This window comes from Nyctereutes procyonoides, unplaced genomic scaffold (genome assembly GCF_905146905.1).
Source record: "Nyctereutes procyonoides isolate TBG_1078 unplaced genomic scaffold, NYPRO_anot_genome, whole genome shotgun sequence".
Lineage (NCBI taxonomy): Eukaryota > Metazoa > Chordata > Mammalia > Carnivora > Canidae > Nyctereutes > Nyctereutes procyonoides.
Window position 1 is genome coordinate 299,551 of NW_026575133.1, and position 21,029 is coordinate 320,579.

Below are 21,029 nucleotides of genomic sequence, written 5' to 3' on the forward strand. Positions count from 1 at the left end.
AGTGATTCATCAGTCTTATATAACACCCAGTGATCATCACATCACATGCCCTCCTTAATGTCCATCACCCAGTTACCCCACTCTCTCCACCCCCTTCTTCTCCATCGACCCTTAGTTTGTTTTCTAAGATTGAGAGCCTCTTATGGTTTGTCTCCCTCTCGGATTTCATCTTGTTTTATTTTTCCCTCTCTTCCCCTAGGATCCTCTGTTTTTTTTTTTTTTTTGTTTTTTTTTTTTAAGATTTATTTATTTATTATAGACAGAGAGAGAGGCAGAGACACAGGAGGAAGGAGAAGCAGGCTCCATGCCGGTAGCCCGACGCGGGACTCGATCCCCGGACTCCAGAATCGCACCCTGGGCCGAAGGCAGGCGCTAAACCGCTGAGCCACCCAGGGATCCCTTTTTTTTTTTTCTTAAAGATTTTATTTATTTATTCATAGAGATGCAGAGAGAGAAAGAGAGGCAGAGACACAGGCAGAGGGAGAAGCAGGCTCCATGCAGGGACCTGATGTGGGACTCGATCCCGGGTCTCCAGGATCATGCCCTGGGCTGCAGGCGGCGCTAAACCGCTGCGCCACGGGGGCTGCCCGGATCCTCTGTTTTGTTTCTTAAATTCCACACAGGAGTGAGATCATAATTGTGTTTCTCTGATTGATTTATTTCACCTAGCATAATACCTTCTATTTCCCTCCACATGGTTGCAAATGGCAAGATTTCATTTTTTGAGATACTAGCTCTTAGAGTCATCTAAAATGAACAAATGACTGTGAAAAACTATAGCTCAGCATTTAGATGTTTGATATTTTTAGACAATATGTATTAACAGCATTCTATTAACTCACTGCTATGAAACGTTAAGCAATTAAAATAACTTCTACTCCTTCCACATCTTTGCCTCTGTTTTGTAAGGTGTTTATTATCATTGATATTTTTTTTATTGGTATTTATGAAATTTACACGTTGCTCAATAATTTCCACAATTATTTATCCTTTTAAAAAAAGTTTTTATTTAAATTCCAGTTAGTTCACAAACAGCAAAATATTCAGCTCAGATGTATAATTTAGTGATTCAACACTTACATACAACTCGGGTGCTCATGAGGACAAGTGCATTCCCCATCCCCTACTTCCCCCATGTCCCCACCCCTTGCACCTCCAGGAGCCATCACTTTGCTCCCTGTAGTTAAGAGTGTTTCTTGGTTTGCTTCTTTTTCCCCCCACAGTCGTTTGTTTTGCTTCTTAAATTTCACATATGAGTGAGATCATATGGTATTTTTCTTTGACATATTGCGCTTAGAATAATACTCTCTAGCTCCAACACAATTGTTTATTCTTCTACTTTTAAATGGGCTCAATACTTACAATCAATCCTTTTATGATGGCTTCTCCATTCCTGTGTGTTTTATTGACTCATGTCTTGATTGATGTGATGATCTTGATTGGCTAGATTTTTGTCAAATTTTTCCAAGAGAGGCTAATCTAAGTACATGCTTAAGAATACCTGTTTGTTACGTTTGTTTTTCAAGATCAGTTTGGTGGGACATAAAGGTCTTGCTTTTTCTCAGAAATTAGAGGACATCACTTCACTGTCTTTTGGCATGGAAGTGTTGCACTGAATAGCAGTATGTAGCCAGTCTTTTTTTCTTATATGTGATTTGCTTTTTCTGCATAGATGTTCATCTGGTACTTAATTCCTCATATTTTAGCAGCAGCATCTGGATACTTTGGTGTTGATCATCTTGTATTAATTTTTTCCTGCTCTAATCACTGGTTCTGCCTTAGCTTACTAAAAAAAAAAAAGCATGTGTGTATATATTTTTATTCCTCAAGTTGTCCCCCCCCAAAAAAGAAAATAGGACTACTGGGAAAATAAAACTAAGATGAAGCATAGTAAAGCCCCCAAATGTGCACAGTGAGAGATATAAGACTATTGGCCCCAAATTTGGTCAAGGGTTTTCTAGCAACTAATATAAAACAGAAGAAGCCTCTCTTATATGAATCTATATCCATAGGTTAAAAAGAAACCACTTAGAAACTCTTCTTTTAAGATTCTTAGATATGAAAGAAAAGTGAAGATAAAAAGAATATAGAATTAAGACAGGGTTTTCCAATTAGGAGACTTGTCCATGTTCTTAGATGAAAGTGAAAATGAGTGAGAAAAAGATAAGAATGTGATTCAGGTGTATATATGTATTTCATAAATGTCAACTTCATTTGGCAAAACCACTATATATCTGTCCTTCAGCCTGTATGCCTGTAATGGTCTATGTGGAATATGAGACCTTTTGCAAAATGATACATATTGTTACAGTACTATTAACTAGGTGTAGTTTGTTGTTTAAAATAATGTAATCATCAAAATGACACATATTAGAATATGAGAGGTTTTTTTTTTTTTTTAAGATCTCATTTATTTATTCATGACAGACACAGAGAGAGAGAGAGACAGAGACACAAGCAGGCTCCATGCAGGGAGCCCGATGTGGGACTTGATCCCAGGTCTCCAGGATCACACCCTGGGCCAAAGGCAGCACTAAACCACTGGGCCAACCAGGGCTGCCTGAGTATGAGAGCTTTTAAACACCATTACCAAATTTACTGTCATTTTCTTGAACACTGAAGCTGATCTATGTATATGAATAGATTATTAGTGGGAAACTCTTTGAAGAAAGGTCTAGTTAAGTCTTTGTGAAATATAATTGCAAGAAAACTTTTTAAGAACAACTTAAGAGGATTTCATTATTTTTCCCTATACATACATGAGTGCTAATGTAATCTGCAGTTTCTGAAAGTTTTCCAATAATTTCTATGATTACTCTAAAATTATCTGGTGTAGGGCAGCCCTGGTGGCTCAGCGGTTTAGCGCCACCTTCAGCCCAGGGCGTGATCCTGGGGTCGGGGGGATCGAGTCCCGCGTAGGGCTCCCTGCATGGAACCTGCTTCTCCCTCTGCCTGTGTCTCTGCCTCTCTCTCTCTCTCTCTCTCTCTCTCTCTCATGAATAAATAAATACAATCTTAAAAAAATTAAAAAATAAAATTATCTGGTGTATAATTAGTATATCTAATAATTGGATGTACCAGATATGCTTTATTAAAGCTCCTTAATTAATACAAGCAAAATTTAAATCTATTGTTATATTTATAAATGATCCTAGAGAAAACACTTTTATTTACTCCCCAAACTTATACACTGTTTACATGAATGTCTGCTAATACTTTTTTTTTAAGTTTTTTAAAATTTATTTATTCATGAGAGACACAGAGAGAGAGAGAGAGAGGCAAAGACACAGGCAGAGGGAGAAGCAGGCCCCATACAGGGAGCCCATTGTGGGACTGGATCCCTGGTCTCCAGGATCACACCTTGGGTTGAAGGTGATGCTAAACCGCCGAGCCACTCGGGTGTCCCTGCTAATACTATTTTTATAGTTTAAATTACCTTACTCAAAATATAGTAGAGGGGTAACTTAATTCAAGAGAGAAAGCTGAAATGAAAAAAGTGACTGAAAGACCTAGTTTTTCTTTTATGCTAATTATCTTTATTTCCTTAAGCGTGATTTGGTTTGTTTGTTGAATCAAAGGCAAATTAATGATTGCGCTTCATTGTGACTTTTTAAAAATAGTCCCATTTATGTGAATTTTTATCTTACAGAGTTTAAATATCTTCCAGAACCTAAATAAACGCCAGTTTGAAACAGTCATTCATTTGTTTGAAGTTGCAATAATAGCAACTGACCTGGCTTTATATTTCAAGTAAGTACAGAATTCCCTTATATTCTGTGTGCTTCTGCCTTACATAAAAGACCCATTGCATTCCAGTTAAAAGGCATTTCTTCACACATACATTTATCCACTTTACTTTTGGATTATCAGTAGAATACCCTCAAGGTATCTGATAGTTTACTAGGCATCTGAAAATATATTTTAGAAAACTAACCCCCTAACGTCAATTAGTTGGTTACCTGAAGAAGTTTGAATTGAAGAATGTATAGCAAGGTTGGTGGATTGCCAGAGGAGTGATGCCACACAGCCTTATGAGGTGATTTTTGTTGTGGTGGATTCATCATGGTTCAGAGTCTGGTATTTAGAGTTGCAGGATCAGACATTTGATTCTGCTGGAGTCTGGAAGCTAAAAAATCTTGGTGATACTGATGAATATTAACCAAACTCACATAATTCTGAGTTACATACAGCAGAGCACTAGCCTATTTATAATAATAATAATAATCAAAGAAACCAGACACTCCAAGCTTTTGCCCATTTCTTGTCAGTGAATTATAAAGTTCTTGGTGAAAATGGATTAGAACACGGTGAATTAGTTATAATATCCAGCTATTTAATGACTTAGATTGTAGTATCAATACCCAAATATCCATAACCCAGATTCAACAAATGCTAAGATTTTGCCACACCCATCTGAGATCATTTTTAATGGAAAAAAAGTAATGCAATTGAGGCATCCCATCACACTCCAAGAAAAGACCCTCCCTTCTCCTTCACAGAAACCATTCTTTTTTTTTTTTTAAGATTTTATTTATTCATGAGAGATACACACACACAGAGAGAGAGAGGAACAGACACAGGCAGAGGGAGAAGCAGGCTCCATGCAGGGAGCCTGGCGTGGGACTCGATCCCGAGTCTCCAGGATCAGGCCCTGGGCTGAAGGCGGCGCTAAACCACTGAGCCACCTGGGCTGCCCCAGATACCATTATTCTGATGTTGATATATACTTGTTCTTTCCATCCATGTTTTTATGTTGTTAAATGTGTTTTCAAATTTTCCATAAATAGTATCATACTGTACATATTTTTCTGCAACTTGCTTTTTCATGTAACATTAGGTTTTAAAGATTTACTTTGGTGGTAAATGAAGATCCAGTTCATTAGTTTTATTAACTGTATATTCAACTGTATGAATATGCCATAATGAATTCAGTGATTCTCCTATGAATGGACATTTAGATCGTTTCCAACTTTTCATTTTCGTTGACAATGTTGTATTATATATCCTTGTATGCATGTGAGAGTTTCTCTAACATACATAGCTAGACATGGAATTGCTTTAGGGCTTGCAAATCTTCAGTCTTATAACTGCATTGCAAAACTGCACTCCTGAGTAGTTTCCGCAACTTAAATTCCCACCAGCGGCGTGCAGGAGTTCTATTATCCCATATCTGGAGTACCCTTTATCTGGGGACACTTGTTTATCTTGTTAATTTGAGTGTGAGATGGTATCTTATTGATGTTCAAATTTGTATTTTCTTTTTTGCCAGTGAGGTTGAGCATCTTCTCATGTATTTTAGGTTCTAATTCTTTGCTGGTTTTATGCATTATATCTCATCACAGCCTGTGGCCTTTATGTTTATGTTATGATCTCCTTTGTCACATGTTATTTTTAGTTTCGATGTATTCAAACTTAGGGATTTTTTTTTCCTTTTGTGGCTTGTGCTTTTTTCTGTCTTAAATCCTTTCTATACCAAGTTTAACAGCCACTCCCTATTCTCTTATCCCCTGGCCCCTTAGATCCACTATGTGGATATCTGATGCAAAGTGGGAACATGAAATCTGAAAAGCACATGTTAAAGATACTTTTTATCTCTGGTTTTATATGCTTAAACTGTTGCACAGCTGTATCTTTTTTAGGAAGAGAACTATGTTTCAAAAAATTGTTGATGCTTGTGAAAAAATGGAAACTGAAGAAGAGGCCATCAAATACGTAACCATTGATCCAACCAAAAAAGAGGTTATCATGTAAGTAGTCAGAATTTTATTCCTCTTTTGGAAAAAACAAAAACAAAAAAACCCCAAAATACCCCTTATTTTGTGTATCTTTCTTCTTAACAATTGTTGTTTTCTCCCAAGGGCAATGATGATGACTGCATGTGACTTGTCAGCTATAACCAAACCCTGGGAGGTACAAAGTCAGGCGAGTACAGTTATATTTCCTTTTCTGTCACATGCACAGGTACTATCTAGGTCCCATATAAGAGCAAACATGAAGATTCTGGCAATCTCAGAATTTTGTTATAGCTAGCAATTATGTGACTATATATTTTGTAAGCAATTATCTTTCATTATTGTAGAACAAACAATGAATTTATAATTTAAAAAGAAAAAAGAAACTTGAGAAGTTAAGACAAAAATAAAATGTTCCCTGTTGGATTTCTGCTAATGAAGAAAGGCAAATGGCTTTCAAGAGCTCACAAATGTCAGTAAGACAATAGGTCATTTGGTTAGGCCCCAGAACAAGGCAAAGAGAAGGGGCCTTAGAAAGAACATGCTTTCTGCAAGGAATTATTTACCATTGAATATGCTGCAAAAAGTTTATATAAAATTATTAGAAGATAAATCAGCATAAAACAAAGATGAATCATTAGTGCTTTCCTCTATCAAGGGTGGTTTTGCTCCTACAACCCTGCTGTCAATCATTAAAAGACACTGTCTATAGTAAGTTCATGTTTACAGGTGTCTTCTCCAATTCTTTGCCTTGGGGAGTGAGAGTCAGGAGCTACTAGTTTACTACTTGATTTCTTGCTAACTGGAAGAAAGAAGCTTCTCCTTTTCCCTCAGTGAATTCTAGGAAAAACCCAACTTAGAAAAGAGCCAGAATTCACTGGGTTCAACTATAACTGTGGGTTGTATTTGGAAAGATGGAATAATTGGAACCATCAAATTTCAAACCAAACACTTGTGCTCTTTCCACCCTGATATGCCTATTCTTCCTCCTTTATTCTTTATCTGCACAATTGCCCAGGCAGGAAACCTGGGGCTTTGCATGAAGTTCATCTCCCCATTCCTGTCGTCACACTTGCTATAGCCTCAGGTCAGACTCCCACCCTTCTTCATCAGCACTAGGGTGGCAGGGGTCCTCCTAAGTGATCCTCCCTCATCCTTAGCTACCCAGCCCTCCTCTGAGCTGCTGCTGGGATTGTTTATAAATAGAGCTTTGCCCAGCCACTCCTCTGCTTAAAAGCCTTCTAAACTCCCCACAGCCAGAGGTTTTCAAGCTTTCTTTTAAAAAAGAAGTAAGGTCCATCCTCCACAAAGAGTTGTATACAAAGATCACTTTATATAAAAGAAAAAAGCAAAGTTACTTTAGCTTATTATCTCTCTTGACCCCTACCTGTTTGGCCTGCTAGCGCACTTTAGAACAGTAGGACTGCAGGAATAAGAATCCCTGGTCTAGAGAATCAAACTTCCTAGCAAAGCTTACATGGCCTGTCGCTACCTGTTCTTAACGCACACTCACCAGATTATTTCCTGTCACTCTCCTGTTCACCACTTCACATTCCAAGCTCTGGACATTCAATTTTATCTCTGCAGGTAGTCTCCCCCTCCTCTTTATCTGAAGAACTACTATCCATCCTTGATACAACATAAATGCAAGCTCCTTTTTCACAAGCTCCTTGATCCACCTCACTTCATTCTACTACTGTTCTAGCACTTTATCCACATAGTTTATATAACCATCTCTACTAGACTGGAAGCATCTTAAAGGAAAAAAATCACATCTTATTCTTCCTGGCAAGCCTGCTTCATGCCAGTATAAGGCAGTTAGTGGGTGCTCAGTAAATTTGATAGATACTGGGTTTTTTAAAGCTATATAAATTTACCTTCAAATATCCTTACTCTATAATCAAGTAAAGCTGTGTTCTAATCTGTGTGCATGTGTGTGTGCATGCAGGTAATATGCTAGAAGCTAACAGATAAGCAGCACAAGAGGAGGATGTGTGGGAAGCTTCAGAGCTTAAAGCAAAATGTAACAGAATTAAACATCCTCCCATCTCCCCTTTTCATTGTTGAGAGGTCATGGCAATACAAATAGGAGATAGGTACTCCCAGAATGGGCCTAGAATGCTGAAGTGGCGAGAGAAATTTCCCTTTCCCATTTAGATATAATCTGTAGGTGATATATTTTTATTTATTTATTTTTAAGATTTATTTGAGAGAGGGAGAGAACAGAGGGAGGGGCGGAAGGAGAGAGAGAGAGAGAGAGAGAGAGAGAGAGAGAATCTCAAGCAGACTCCCTACTGAGCATGAAGCCCAACACGGGGCTTGATCCCATGAATCTGAAATCATGACCTGAGCCAAAATCGAGAATCAGAGGCTTAACTGACTGAGCCACCTAGACACCATCTTTCTAAAACCAAAGAGTATATGGTGTGACAACACCTCAAGCATTAATATAAATGGTATCCCTAAATGTCACTCATATGGTAAAATACAAATTCTCTATTAATAAGTCACTTTCATGAACCAAATCCTATTCTTATTTGCAGGTGGCACTTTTGGTTGCAAATGAATTCTGGGAACAAGGAGATCTGGAGAGGACTGTGCTGCAACAACAGCCTATTGTAAAGACCTTGACATAAAAATGCACTATTTATTACAAATTATCAATACAAATCGTCTCTTTTCCTGAGTCTTAAAAAACTATCCTTAAAGAATTTATTTCTCTTTCTAGCCTATGATGGACAGAAACAAAAGAGATGAACTACCTAAACTTCAAGTTGGATTTATTGATTTTGTTTGTACTTTTGTATATAAGGTAAGTAAAAAAAAAATGAATGATTATATATAATCATTTGAGGATGAGGATTTTTCTTTCAAACTGTTACCAAAATCAAGTCACTGATATGAAAAGCCATGAGTGGTAACCTTGTTTCTCCAAACTAGCTTGAGGAATTACCCTAATCTCATTCAGAGGTGGAAGAAAAACTAGGAGAACTCAGACATGAGCACATTGTACAGGCCAGACTTACTTGGAAAACAGCACCTGTCCTCCCTGTTTCCATGGCACTAAGTTAAGCTCATCCTAGCAGCTCTGAGCACTGTAACAATTCCTTACAGCTCCTTCTCTGCATATGAAACGTACTGAAAATCAACTATATGATTTAAACCATTTCTGACCTAAAATTCTCTCTAGGAGTTCTCACGGTTTCATAAAGAAATCACACCAATGCTGAATGGTCTTCAGAACAACAGAGTAGAATGGAAATCCCTAGCTGATGAGTATGATGCAAAGATGAAGGTGCTTGAAGAGGAGGTGAAAAAGCAGGAAGAAGGAAACATGATTGCAAAAGGTTAGAAGGAATCTGTTTCTGCTCCTTGTAAAGTAACGGGAGTCAGGCTGAGCTTAATCTCACAGGACAAAACAATAAGTAAATGCAAACAGGAAATTTGCTTTTCCAAATAAATTGATTAGTGCTTTTCAGATATCTCCACCCCCAAAACAAGATCTTATGAATAATTTCAGGAGTAATTGACTGGTCTAGTTGAAGTAGGAATTGGGGCTAGGCTTCCTCATCCACACTAGTATATAGCTAGAGTACCTCTGTAGAATAATGAGATTTTAGAAACATGAAAGCCAGAACCAGTTGGATCATGGTTAGGTGAGAAAACAATTTTAGTCCCAACATTATACATCAGCTATGAGACTTGGGCAACTTGCTTAACCTCTCTGAGCTCAATATTCCTCTCTACTTAATGAGATTTTGCAGATCTCCCTCCAGCCTCCCTTCCGGATTTAAGGAAGGCCCACGTGAAAGCAAAGCTGGCCAGATGAATGGTGTGACTTGACGGGTATTCCAAGACTGTGCCTCAAATGTCCCCACATAGTGCTGTTTTTCTGATGAAACTTCTATTGCTGGGGTTCTCTGTTGGGCTTAACATAGTTATCTTCAGGAAACCATTGTTAAGATGTTTAAGATCAATGATGAGTTTATCAGATGACTGAAATGTCATCTTCAAATGGGAATGTTAATGTCATGACAATGTAGGAAAAGATGTTAGGGTTTGAAGCAGATGGCCAAGAAAGGATTCTTGAGACATCTTTGGCGCAAAAATAAAAAGGTGATTTTAATAAAGTGCAGTGTCAGGGCTTGTGGGCAGAAAGAGCTGGACTCATGAGGAGTGGCCCATTATATACTTTCAAGTTGGGAGGGGGCTGGGGATAGCATAAGTCTCTGAGGAATTTTGGTAGCAAGGTTTCCAGGACCTTGAGGGGGCTAGCTATTGTTGGGAAAAGGTGATTTATTACCATCTAATAAAACCTGAGTCATGAGACCCGTCATATGTATATTGGTGGACCATATGCTTGGGGGACAATTGCCAACATGTATCTTGGCAGGTATAGATAAAGGAGATTTCTAAAGGAATCTTTATATGTTAAAGTTAGACTTACAGGATCCTCGAGGTCGGGCTAAGGTTGCCTTTTGCCCTTAGCAAAGTATTAACATGGAGGCGGTTGAGTCCCTGGAGGAATGTCACTCTGCCTGTTGCAAGGACTTGTCAATGGCTGTAGGTAGTAAGGAAATTAATTTTTCTTCTGCCTTTGTTTCCTACATCAATGACTTCATATTTTGTCTTGAGGTTCAGCACTTAAAAGGTTTTGTAAGAAATTTTTATTGTTTAACCAAGAAATCATCTCTGTCTGGAAGAGCTCCGTAAAACAAAAACATACCACATTCCTTTTAGATAGTTCTATTTTTGTTTACTGGTATTAAAAAAAAAAAATCATGGCGAGAAAAAGTATTTTGCTTAAAAGGTTAAGGATGTCCTTCAACAGAATAAAAGTAGGAGTTTGACTTCTTCATATCCATTCACCAATGTATTTTTTGGGTGTCTATTCTGTGCAAGGCCCTGTTAGGCAGGGCCTGGGGAAAGTTGGTGTCCTTATCTCAGAGCTTACCACCTGGTAGGGGAGCTAGACAGTAAACCAACAAATGAGCAATCGATTATCTACCTATAATCATGAACAATTGATTATAACTATCAGAGGAAGCATAGGGAAGGCTTTCCTGAAGAAAAGAAGGATGCTTATGCTGAACTCTGAATACAGGAGTCTTTGACTAAGCAAGAAAAGGATGAGGGGTTGGGGAGGAAGCCAAAACTAGAATATGCATGACAGCCTTGATGTGGAAATAAGCCTGAGGCAACAGAGGAATGTTAAGACCTAGTGTCTGGAGTCTACAGAGCAAGCAGGCAAAGAGTTTCAGATGAAGCTGGTAAGGCTGTGCTGCTGAATAGTGTTGCCTTAAAGGACTTGCTTGGGGATTTGTCCTCTAGAAGAACAAGGGGGTAGTCATCATGGGGATTTAGAAGGGAAAGCAGTAACCTGATTTGCACTTCAAAAAGATAATACAAGTGGTAAACTTTATGATGCAAGTGAAAAGCAAAGGTATTTCTTAGTACAATTAAATTTAATCCTTGTCTCAATTTTATGATGAACAGGCTATCAGGTTAAGTGGCTCCTGACATTTTTCTTTTATATTCAGTATATTGGATATAGATCTTCTGTCTTTATTTGCATAAAAAATTACTTCTGAAATTTCTTCCTTCTACTCTGAGAAGTCTCTGTGAACTAAGAACATTATTTTGTATCTTTAGGCAACAAGCTTCATGCCTGGCACAAAGCAACAAGTCAGATTTCCAGACTGTGCAGTTCAGTGGTTTGCTTGAGAAACAGATGTTAAGTGGTTAATCATTTATAAGATTGTTTTTTAAATGGACCAACTCTGAACATGAATTCAAGTTTTTAAATGGTCAAACACGTAGTATTTGTTTTAAGCTAAAACTATTAACTAGGTAAAAGTTGATACTAACATCATGAGAGTGTTAGAATAAAAACACTGTGTGTCCACTGATTCCCAGTACTACTGCTTTTCTCCTTTTTACCAGCCACAGAAGATTCAGGAGGTGGTGTTGATGACAAAAAGTCCAAAACCTGTCTCATGTTATAATCCAACTGGTCTAAATTTCAAATATTGTTTCTACTTTCGAAGAAAAAAAGAAGAAACAAAAGAGCTTCAGCAAACTTCATTCAGCACACCATCAACTGAGTAAGAGGATCTCCAGATAGGCTACCCTTGTGACCACCAAAAGAAAATCTATTGCTAGCCTGGAAACCCTGAGGGTAAAATAATGTTCAACAAAAGTACAAAATTATAAGATGAAAATAAGTGCATTTTTGGTGCCAATCTGTTTTAAATTAAAAATATATAATCCTGAAACTAGTCACCAATTCTTTTTTTAAAGGTTCTTATTAATAGTATTTATGGTATTTCCTAGGGCTACCATAACAAAATACCAGACTGAGTGGTTTAAAGCACAGACATTTATTTTCTCACAGTTCTGGAGGCTAGAAGTCCAAGATCAAGGTGTTAGCAGGGTTGGTTTCTATGAGGCCTCTCCCCTTGTAGATGGCCATCTTCTCCCTGTATCTTCACGGTCTTTCCTTTTGTGTGTCCGTGTCCTAACCTCCCCTTCTTATAAGGACACAGTCATAATGGATCAGGGCCCATTCACGATCTCATTTTACCCTAATTACCTCTTTAAATATTCTATCTTCAAATATAGTCACATTCTGAGGTACTAGGGGGTTGAATTTCCACATGAATTTTGGGTGGGGAGACACAATTCAGCCCATAACATTAATAATTGTGATTCATACCTCAAATTCCTTCCTAAACTAGAAATCTCTCATCAACACATCTTAAGAATAATAAATACAGTATATAATTTATAACATTTGTAAGCACTATATACAAAGCAAATAACAGGATGTCAAATTTTATTCCATCTGAAATGCTTATCATCTCTTTCCTCTACTTTTCATTCATGATAATAGAAGGGTGAAGACCATACTGCTTTTGACAGTTTCTAAACTATGTCTATGTCCTATGCCCATCCCTCTCCCCAAGCCTGAAAGCAATTGTTTTACATAAAACTAAGAATATTTTAAAATATTTTATTCTCATTGAAAGAATGATCAGTATATAATGTATTCCCTGGATAATCCTAATGTAAATTAAATCAGATAATAAATGTTATGCATTATTAAGAAGCATGTGATTTGATTATGTAAGAATTTTATTATCAAATGCAGTTTAGAGGAACTTCAACAGAGGTTATTTCTTTAAAAATGATTACTAGAACTATCTATCAGGCATTCTAAATATTGATTTGTCAAATCAAGGACAAACAACTACTACTTCATGATGCACATTTGGACATCAGAGAAATTTAGGATTTCTTCTTTTACTTAATCTATGATCATAGACCAAATAATAATAATTATGCCATAGATTCTGCCACAAATTTACTTGTCAAAGACATCTAAATATTAATGAATCAGACTGACAAATTATGAACTTCAAATGTTTTGTTATACAGAAGATGTTGTTCAATTTGAAGCGGTCAAGAAAGAGTAAAGTCACCATTCATTTTATGTTTACAAGTAAAAATAGTAAGATTTAGAATCATATGATTGCTACTTTCACATTAGTATGTAAGATCTGTGGGAAGTAAAATTTTGTCTATTTTTTTTGTCCTGATAAGGATTGTTGATTTTTTAATTTAAATTCATAATTAACACATAATGTATTATTAGTTTCAGAGGTAGAGGGCTGTGATTCATTAGCCCTATATAACACCCAGTGCTCCTGACATCACGTGCCCTCCTTAATGCCCATCACCCAGTTACCCCATTCCCTCCATCCATCTCCCCTGCAGCAACCCTCAGTTTGCCTATTTTTGTCTGTTTTATTCCTGACTCTATCCTGGCACTTAGAGAGTAGTGCCTGGTACAAGGTAGGTTCTCAGTGAATATGAATGAATATTTTGAATAAATGTCATAACAAACAGGTATAAATGAGGAGTGCCCATAAGGTAGTAAAATATTTTTTAGAGGGGAAAAAACTCATTCAATATATAGACACAAATGGGTGTTGTCTATTAAGTCATCACCTTGAATAAGTGATACACATACACCTTCTTTCCATCACTTAAAAGAATTTTGAAGCTCCACTTTTAGGATTATTTTAGAAACTGCCTAAGAACCTCTTCCTTTAGCTTTTGTGTGATTTTGGACTCCAAATTATCAGCTCAAACAACTTCCCCTCCTCATTCACTAGAAAGCAAACTGAGGACCAGAGATACACCACCCCTGAAGGTCTGCAAAAATAGGAACTTTGCTTAAGTAAGAGCAAGCAGAAGAAAGCATTAACTTCATATCCCAAACCAGTGGCCCACTGAACACTACTGACTGCACTATAGCCAAATGTGAGACAAGTATCTCAGAGAATTAATCTTTAAACTCATCTTGAGGTCTTTTCAAATACTTCTTAAAAACATGACTTCCATTATGTATGAATCGACTGTTATGATTATATATAATGATCTAAATGTTAATGAACCTGATGTCCATAAACCATACTTGCAATACCAAATACATGGATCTGTTTTAAGAGCCTAGTTTTTCTAGTTATCACTTAATTTTATAGGAATTTTCTTTTCTTTTTTTTTTTTTTTTTAATTTTTATTTATTCATGATAGGCACACAGTGAGAGAGAGAGAGGCAGAGACACAGGCAGAGGGAGAAGCAGGCTCCATGCACCGGGAGCCCGACATGGGATTCGATCCCGGGTCTCCAGGATCGCGCCCTGGGCCAAAGGCAGGCGCCAAACCACTGCGCCACCCAGGGATCCCAGGAATTTTATTTTCTGATGATCACTATGAATATATTTTTTATCATAAAAACGTTTTAGCTACATATATACTGATTATCAGTTTGCTGCTGGACATTTTTTTTTTTCTGCTGGACATTTCAACACTTTTTCCTCAGAAACCAAGATTCCTTTTTATTCACTATAAGTAGTGAGATTAAAAAAAAAAATTTGTTTAAGAAATAAGGGGATTTAAAAACAATGTTCAATATTAATAAACCAATACTGATTTACTGTTTTTTGATGGTTTATAAAGGATTGCATAATTATTTCCTAGAGAGTTCCTTTGTAGCAATCTCACATATAATAGAAGCCTGATGAATATTTGAATTAATGAATAACATCTATTTAATAAAAGGAAAATCTCTGATACTAACCATTTAAAAGTAAAACACTAAACTACTTATCCTGCAATTTAATGCTAATCATTCCAATGTTTAAATGCCATTTAAAATAGTTTATCTTCAACAAAATAGTTGAAATGCTGTGATTGCTTTCTATAGGTCCTCTCTCTTCACCAAATCGTCCATTTTCTCCTCTATCCATCTCTTTATTCTTTATAAAAATGGGCTAAAACCTTTTTTAAAAAATTAAATCCATTTAAAAATTTGATGAAATCTATGGACCCTTTCCCTCCAAAAAATACACATAATCATCAAACTCACATACAGATTCTAGGAGTACTTAGCACACCCACTGACTCTGAGGGGTATGATCATCAAATTAAGAAGTTACATTTTATAATATATCCTGGCATATAAGTATATCCATATTTTATGACTGTATCTGAGATAAGCTCTAGCAATACTATTATTCAGGTAAATTATCTTATAGAATCTCTCTGTTGGAGAGTCAACTTTTGTGAACCTAATAATGTTTAAGACTTCTGGGACCTCATCTGCCATGCCCTGCCACCCCATGGTATTAATTTACTTTATAATAAACTACTCACATGCTGGGAAGTCAAATGTGATTATAACAAACTCCCTTAAATAGTATAGGTGAGAAGGAAGCAAAAGAAAGGTAAGGCTAGAAACTGGTAGTAATGGGAAAGAGGGGTGCTGATATATCAAAAGAAAGCAAAAAAGTTGAAGACATACTTACTCTATTTTATCATTTTTGCAAGACACCAATAATTCTAATAATTTAAACTAATTTAGGCAAAGGAAGATAAATAAGAATGAGTAAAGACAACTACAAACTGCAGGAACAATGGACTCCCTGTACAGTGTACTAGCTTCATCCTCTACGAGCTATAAATGGAGCAGTTGTAGGATAAGCAATTGAAAAGATACATAAGAGATGGGAAACATGTCTCCAACAGAACTGAAAGACTTCCAAAGCAGCCGACATCTTGAAAGTAGTTGGATTTTTATTTCCGAAGACAAACCACTCAAGCTGCAACTTGTAGGAAAATTTTTTGTGAAGAGTTTCAAAAAAAAAAAAAAGTTTCAAAGAGTACTTTCACATTAAGGAATGTGGGCTTCTCTCTTCCATCTCACAGAAATAAATCTTGAAAATAGTCATCAAATTCTTCTTCTCTATTTAAAAGAAAAAGTATACATATTGATTAAAATCAACAGTTACAGAAAAAATTACTGGATGACATATGTGATTAATGAAAATAAAATATTTTAACTTAATATAATTTGCTGATTTTTATATATATTGGTATATTTCATGATACAGCCATCAAAACTAAGAATTAGTTTTTGGAATAATCATAACTATACTCAGACTGAGTAAATTTAAAATGTTTTACATGTTGCCACCTCTCCCTAAATGTTTTTTTTCCAAAGATTTTATTTATTTATTCATGAGAGACACAGAGAGAGAGGCAGAGACATAGGCAGAGGAAGAAGCAGGTTCTCCACGGGAAGCCCAATGCAGGACTAGATCCCAGGACCCAGGGATCATGACCTGAGCCAAAGGCAGATACTCAACTACGAGCCACCCAAGCGTCCCTCCCTAAATGTATTTTTTACCTAAGATTTTTACCTTAAAGTATATTCTTTGTGAAATGTTACTGCTTTTCTTTACTTTTTTGGTGGACTTTGTAACTTATCTGTTCATTCTCATTCCAAACTATATAGTCTTTTTTTTTAATTTTTTAAAAAATTTTATTTATGATAGTCACACACACACAGAGAGAGAGAGAGAGAGAGAGAGAGAGAGAGAGAGAAACTATAGTATGATCAAGAAATGAATGAAGAAGAAAACTATTTTCAGGAAAAAAAACAAGTCTTACTCCTAGGAATGGGGAAAACCTGCTTAGGCTATAGGTTTTTATTGCTCTGAGAATAGTAAATATATTTGTAGCAGTAAATATCATGTCTCAAACAATGAGTCAAACTCTGAAAGGAGATATGAAATTGTATTATATAATATGTTAAAATACTATGAAAACTGTGTCAAGTACTAAATAAATATTAGCGCTGGGAACCAGAGTGGTACAGGAAAATACGACAGGGTTTCAAGTCAGACAGTGTTTAAGTCCCAGCTCTGTCACTTATTGGCTTAGATGAGCAGGTTTACTTAACTTCTCTGGGCTCAGTCTCCTTATTTATTCAATGGAGAACATTATATTTCTTCACAGAGGTGCTGTGAGGATTAAATGTATATACTCGCAGTTGTATATTTGTATATTGTTGTATATTGTTTTCTTCCTTCTGGGATAGGGAATCATGCTGGAAAATCAAATTGAGTCTACCAATCTCTTCAGAAAAAAGTTTTTATTTTTATTTTTTTATTATTTTTTTATTTTTTTAGAAAAAGTTTTTAGATGAAGGATCTACAATGGCACTACATTATCTGGTTTCAAGTAACTGTGAATGCATAAAGCCATTATACCCATGTTCAAATTTTTTAAAAAATTACAGAATCAGATAAAGTTGATTTAAGAATAATCTTCAATTTGGTATTCCCCATGTTATTGTCCCTTCTTCCCCAATATGAAAGCAAAATGCAGTAAAATTTTAAAAATTGAAGAACTTAATAATATAGGAAATTAACTGAATTTCTGTGTAGGTTTAGATGTTTAGTACTTAATCAATGTCAAGTATTTGTAAGCTCACAAAGAGTGATGGATTTTGAGTTTTCTTAGGATTTACTCAAGTATCATCACTGCCTAAAAAGGTGAGCTGATCTTAAGTCCTATTTTGTCATTTTCAACGACAAAGCTCCTTAATGGGAAGTTATACCATTAAAAGTTTAGTCCACTGTTTAATTAGAATAGCAGAATTTTACAGTGAAAACTTTTTTATAATCTGTTCTATAATGATTACACATTTAGGAATTCTTTATTTGGCTAGGGGGAAAAAAGTTAAGGTCACAGAAAAAAGTTATCTTCTTTAAAGATTATTAAACACACCTGAATTCTATTACACTGAGAACATATCATAAATAGCAAGATGTTTCATAATCAGCTTAAATTAGTGAATTATGATAGATTCAACAGGTGTCTTTCCATTATGAACCAATATGCCTAAAGACTAAAAAATGGCACTAAAATTTGAGAACTCATATTTGTAGGTATTGTACCAAGTGCTTTACCTTCTTTATTTCATTAAATCTTCATAATAAACTCTATGCAGTAGTTATTATTTTATTGTCTTTTAACAGATAAAGCTCAAGGGCTAAACATCCCTGCATATGACAAGAGTTGATAAAATTTAAGCCCACATCCAGACAGCTCTTCCAACCCAAAGCAGATAACAATGTGCACACTGAGTTATCTGTCTTTGGGGGGCTAAGGTAGCTGTTGCCAAGTAAACCTTTACCCATACATAGCTTTAAGGGGCTCCCTGTACAAGTTTATGATGATCAGAATATCATGAATAGGCTGCTCTGAAGTAGGAAACAGCCCTTCTCTGAAGGATTCCAAGCAAAGACCAGAGGGTCATTTGTCAAGGTGAGCTGAAGAAAGGTTTACTCACTGAGAGGAAGCTGGATGAGTTAGCTATTTATGGCCACAAACAATGACTTCCGGGAATAAACTCTGATCTTACCATGCTAGACAGTCCTTGGCATTAAAAAGACATTCATGACAAGCTTTTTCATTAACTGTTATCAAGAATGGCTGTGGTTGTAGCTTCTTTACTGATGCAAAGGGTATACATTATCTATTAATATCAGGACTCACTGTGATTTTTCATCTGTCTCTGGTAGGGGGCCCTTCCAAAGTTCAGAATCTGAAGTACCTTCTTCATCAGAATTTCCTGTTCATTTAAAAAGAGATTTTTAAAAATGTATTATATTTAAAACACATTTTGAACTACCCACCAATGCAACTAAATTAACCTCAGATTTAACAGCAGTTTATTTTTAACATTTATGGCTCTGAAGATGTAATTCACGCTTTCAGACCAATAAATTCTTTTTTAAAAATAAATAAATAAGCTGAGCTATACCCAAGAGTCTCAGCAAAAAAAAACAAAGAAAGTCTCATGGGAAAATTCCCTAAGTTACACTGAGTTAAAGTAGCAATTCCAGTATTAACTTTTAAAAAGGAACTATCTCTTGCAATACAATTGTCTTTTAGTTTCTTCTTTCTGTTGGCATACAAAAGACATGCAGGTTAAGATTTGGAGTATAGGTAGAGTATATTTACATTAGGATCAAGAACTCAAAAAACAAGCTAGTATGTAGGACTAGCTAGTTAAATTATAAAAAATATTGTCAGACGCTTTTAAAAATTGATGCTGATTAAATTAATTATAAGAAGTTGGTTTCAGTAAAGAACTAGGCATACATTGTTAGGAGTAAAAATTATGTAAACTTTTCTTTAGGAAAATTTAACAATATGATCAGTTTAAAATGTACATATCCTTTGACCAGCAATGCTGCTTTTAACGATTTAATTATTTACTTAAGCACCTGAGATACATGTACAAAGACATTCATTATATAACAACAAAAGAAAACAACCTATATCCCACCAATTAGTGATTAAGGATGGTTAAATTAATATTATACAACTGTTTAAAAAACCTTAATTAGCATATCTATATGTATTACCATGGAAAAATGTCTGCGCTGTATCAAATTTTTAAAAAGTTAAAGCAAAAAAAAAATTACAGAAAGCATTCATTGTATAATCTAATTTATGATTACATATGTGTATATAAACTGTAAGTTTATAAGGACCAACCAAACTTAACAGTAATTATACTACCTGTGGGCCTGGGATACTTTCACTTTATCTTAAGTATTTCCAAAGTTTTTTGTATTTTAAACAATAATCATGTATTACCCTTAAAAATCAGTCAAAATAATAAAGATATTTCTATTTCTTAAATATAACAAAATAGACATGTTTCAGAAAATCACCCTGTATTAGTGAACTAAAAATTATCAAACTCTGAAAAATGTATTACCAGGCAATAAAAGTATATGCCATAAAGTAATTACATTACAAATAGCTCCTCTCCAATAAGTTAGTCTCAAAAAGAACGGACACAAATTTGGCCTGTCAATACAGCATGTCCTTTACTTAAACACACATAAAAATAAAACAGCATTGATTTGCCACAGTGGTTTTAGCCTTTTACCTGTTGGACTTTGATCCTTGAATCAATATGCATGTCTGAACTTTGGTCCTAACTGCATCTATTCTGTCTAGCATAAATTTTAACAAAAATGGCAGGGAAAAAAGAAAAGGAAAGAGGTTGTACTATTTTTTTTTTTTTTAAGGAGGGAGTGGGGGAGGAGCAGAGGGAGAAGGAGAGAATCTTAAGCAGGCTGCATGCCCAGTGTGGAGCCTAAAGTGGGGGGCTCAATCTCACAACCCTGACATGATGACCTGAGCTGAAATCAAGAGTCAGATACTTAACTAACTGAGCCATCAGGCGCCCCAGCAGTTATATTTTTAATGGTATACAGAGAAAGACAGTAAAAAGATGGTAAGATTATAAAGCCTTGGGAATCAGATTCCCATGCAATGACAATCAGCACTGAAACTGCCAGTGTCTCAAACTGAATGTGTTGAGAAGAGAGAATAAGTGTTCTACTCTTATTTTTATAAAAACTCACTAACATGAGATAAAGCACAAAAAAACTAATTAGGCCTAATGGTTAACATTACAGTGTTACCCTGTTAATGATGTCAGAGAACAAAACTTCTACAAGATCTTTGAAAGTGGGCAGCTAATTTTAAAAGGCCTTGCAACCACCTGTCCTCTTGTTCCCTTTCAAGAGTATTTCCCACATGCCAGCTTCCCTGCACTAGTTTTCTGATACCAGATAACCCAGTTTTACTAAAAGATCAAATCAGTTTAGAATATTCTAAAATAACTCTGCTTGAAGGATTACATGCTTTAAAAGTAGCCAAATATTGTTAGAGAATCAAATCTGAAAGACTGGACTACATGGCCTTTAAGTTCAACTCTGTGAACCTATACCATCCCAGTTCCTAGAGAGTGGCAGCAATTAGAAACCATTCCTAGGGTAACTGGTAAGGCCAGCCGGAGGTAGGAGAGGCACTGCTAAGGAAATCCCAATGAGAAGAACAGGCAATACAAAGGGTGCTCTT

General features: G+C 35.9%; 2 protein-coding genes across 8 annotated transcripts in view; one reads left to right on the top strand and one right to left on the bottom strand.

Annotated features, from left to right (window-relative positions):
* Nucleotides 1-11,737, top strand: part of PDE6C (phosphodiesterase 6C) — a 49,161-nt gene extending 37,424 nt beyond the window's left edge. Inside the window, exons 16-22 of one of the 2 annotated variants that reach the window (XM_055300141.1) lie at nt 3,650-3,750; nt 5,640-5,747; nt 5,859-5,922; nt 8,276-8,350; nt 8,461-8,544; nt 8,923-9,079; nt 11,676-11,737. In XM_055300141.1, the coding sequence (XP_055156116.1) occupies nt 3,650-3,750; nt 5,640-5,747; nt 5,859-5,922; nt 8,276-8,350; nt 8,461-8,544; nt 8,923-9,079; nt 11,676-11,737 (651 nt within the window). The remainder of the gene's footprint in view (nt 1-3,649; nt 3,751-5,639; nt 5,748-5,858; nt 5,923-8,275; nt 8,351-8,460; nt 8,545-8,922; nt 9,080-11,675) is intronic. The other variant, XM_055300142.1, reaches the window with a different exon arrangement.
* A 3,851-nt stretch (nt 11,738-15,588) lies between these two features.
* Nucleotides 15,589-21,029, bottom strand: part of LOC129493688 (protein FRA10AC1) — a 37,530-nt gene continuing 32,089 nt past the window's right edge. For all 6 annotated transcript variants that reach the window (XM_055300093.1, XM_055300094.1, XM_055300095.1 and 3 more), the window contains 2 exons: nt 18,642-18,717; nt 15,589-16,041 (listed from right to left, as the gene is read on the bottom strand). In XM_055300093.1, coding sequence (XP_055156068.1) covers nt 15,999-16,041; nt 18,642-18,717 — 119 coding nt within the window. In that variant the 3' untranslated portion in view covers nt 15,589-15,998. The remainder of the gene's footprint in view (nt 16,042-18,641; nt 18,718-21,029) is intronic.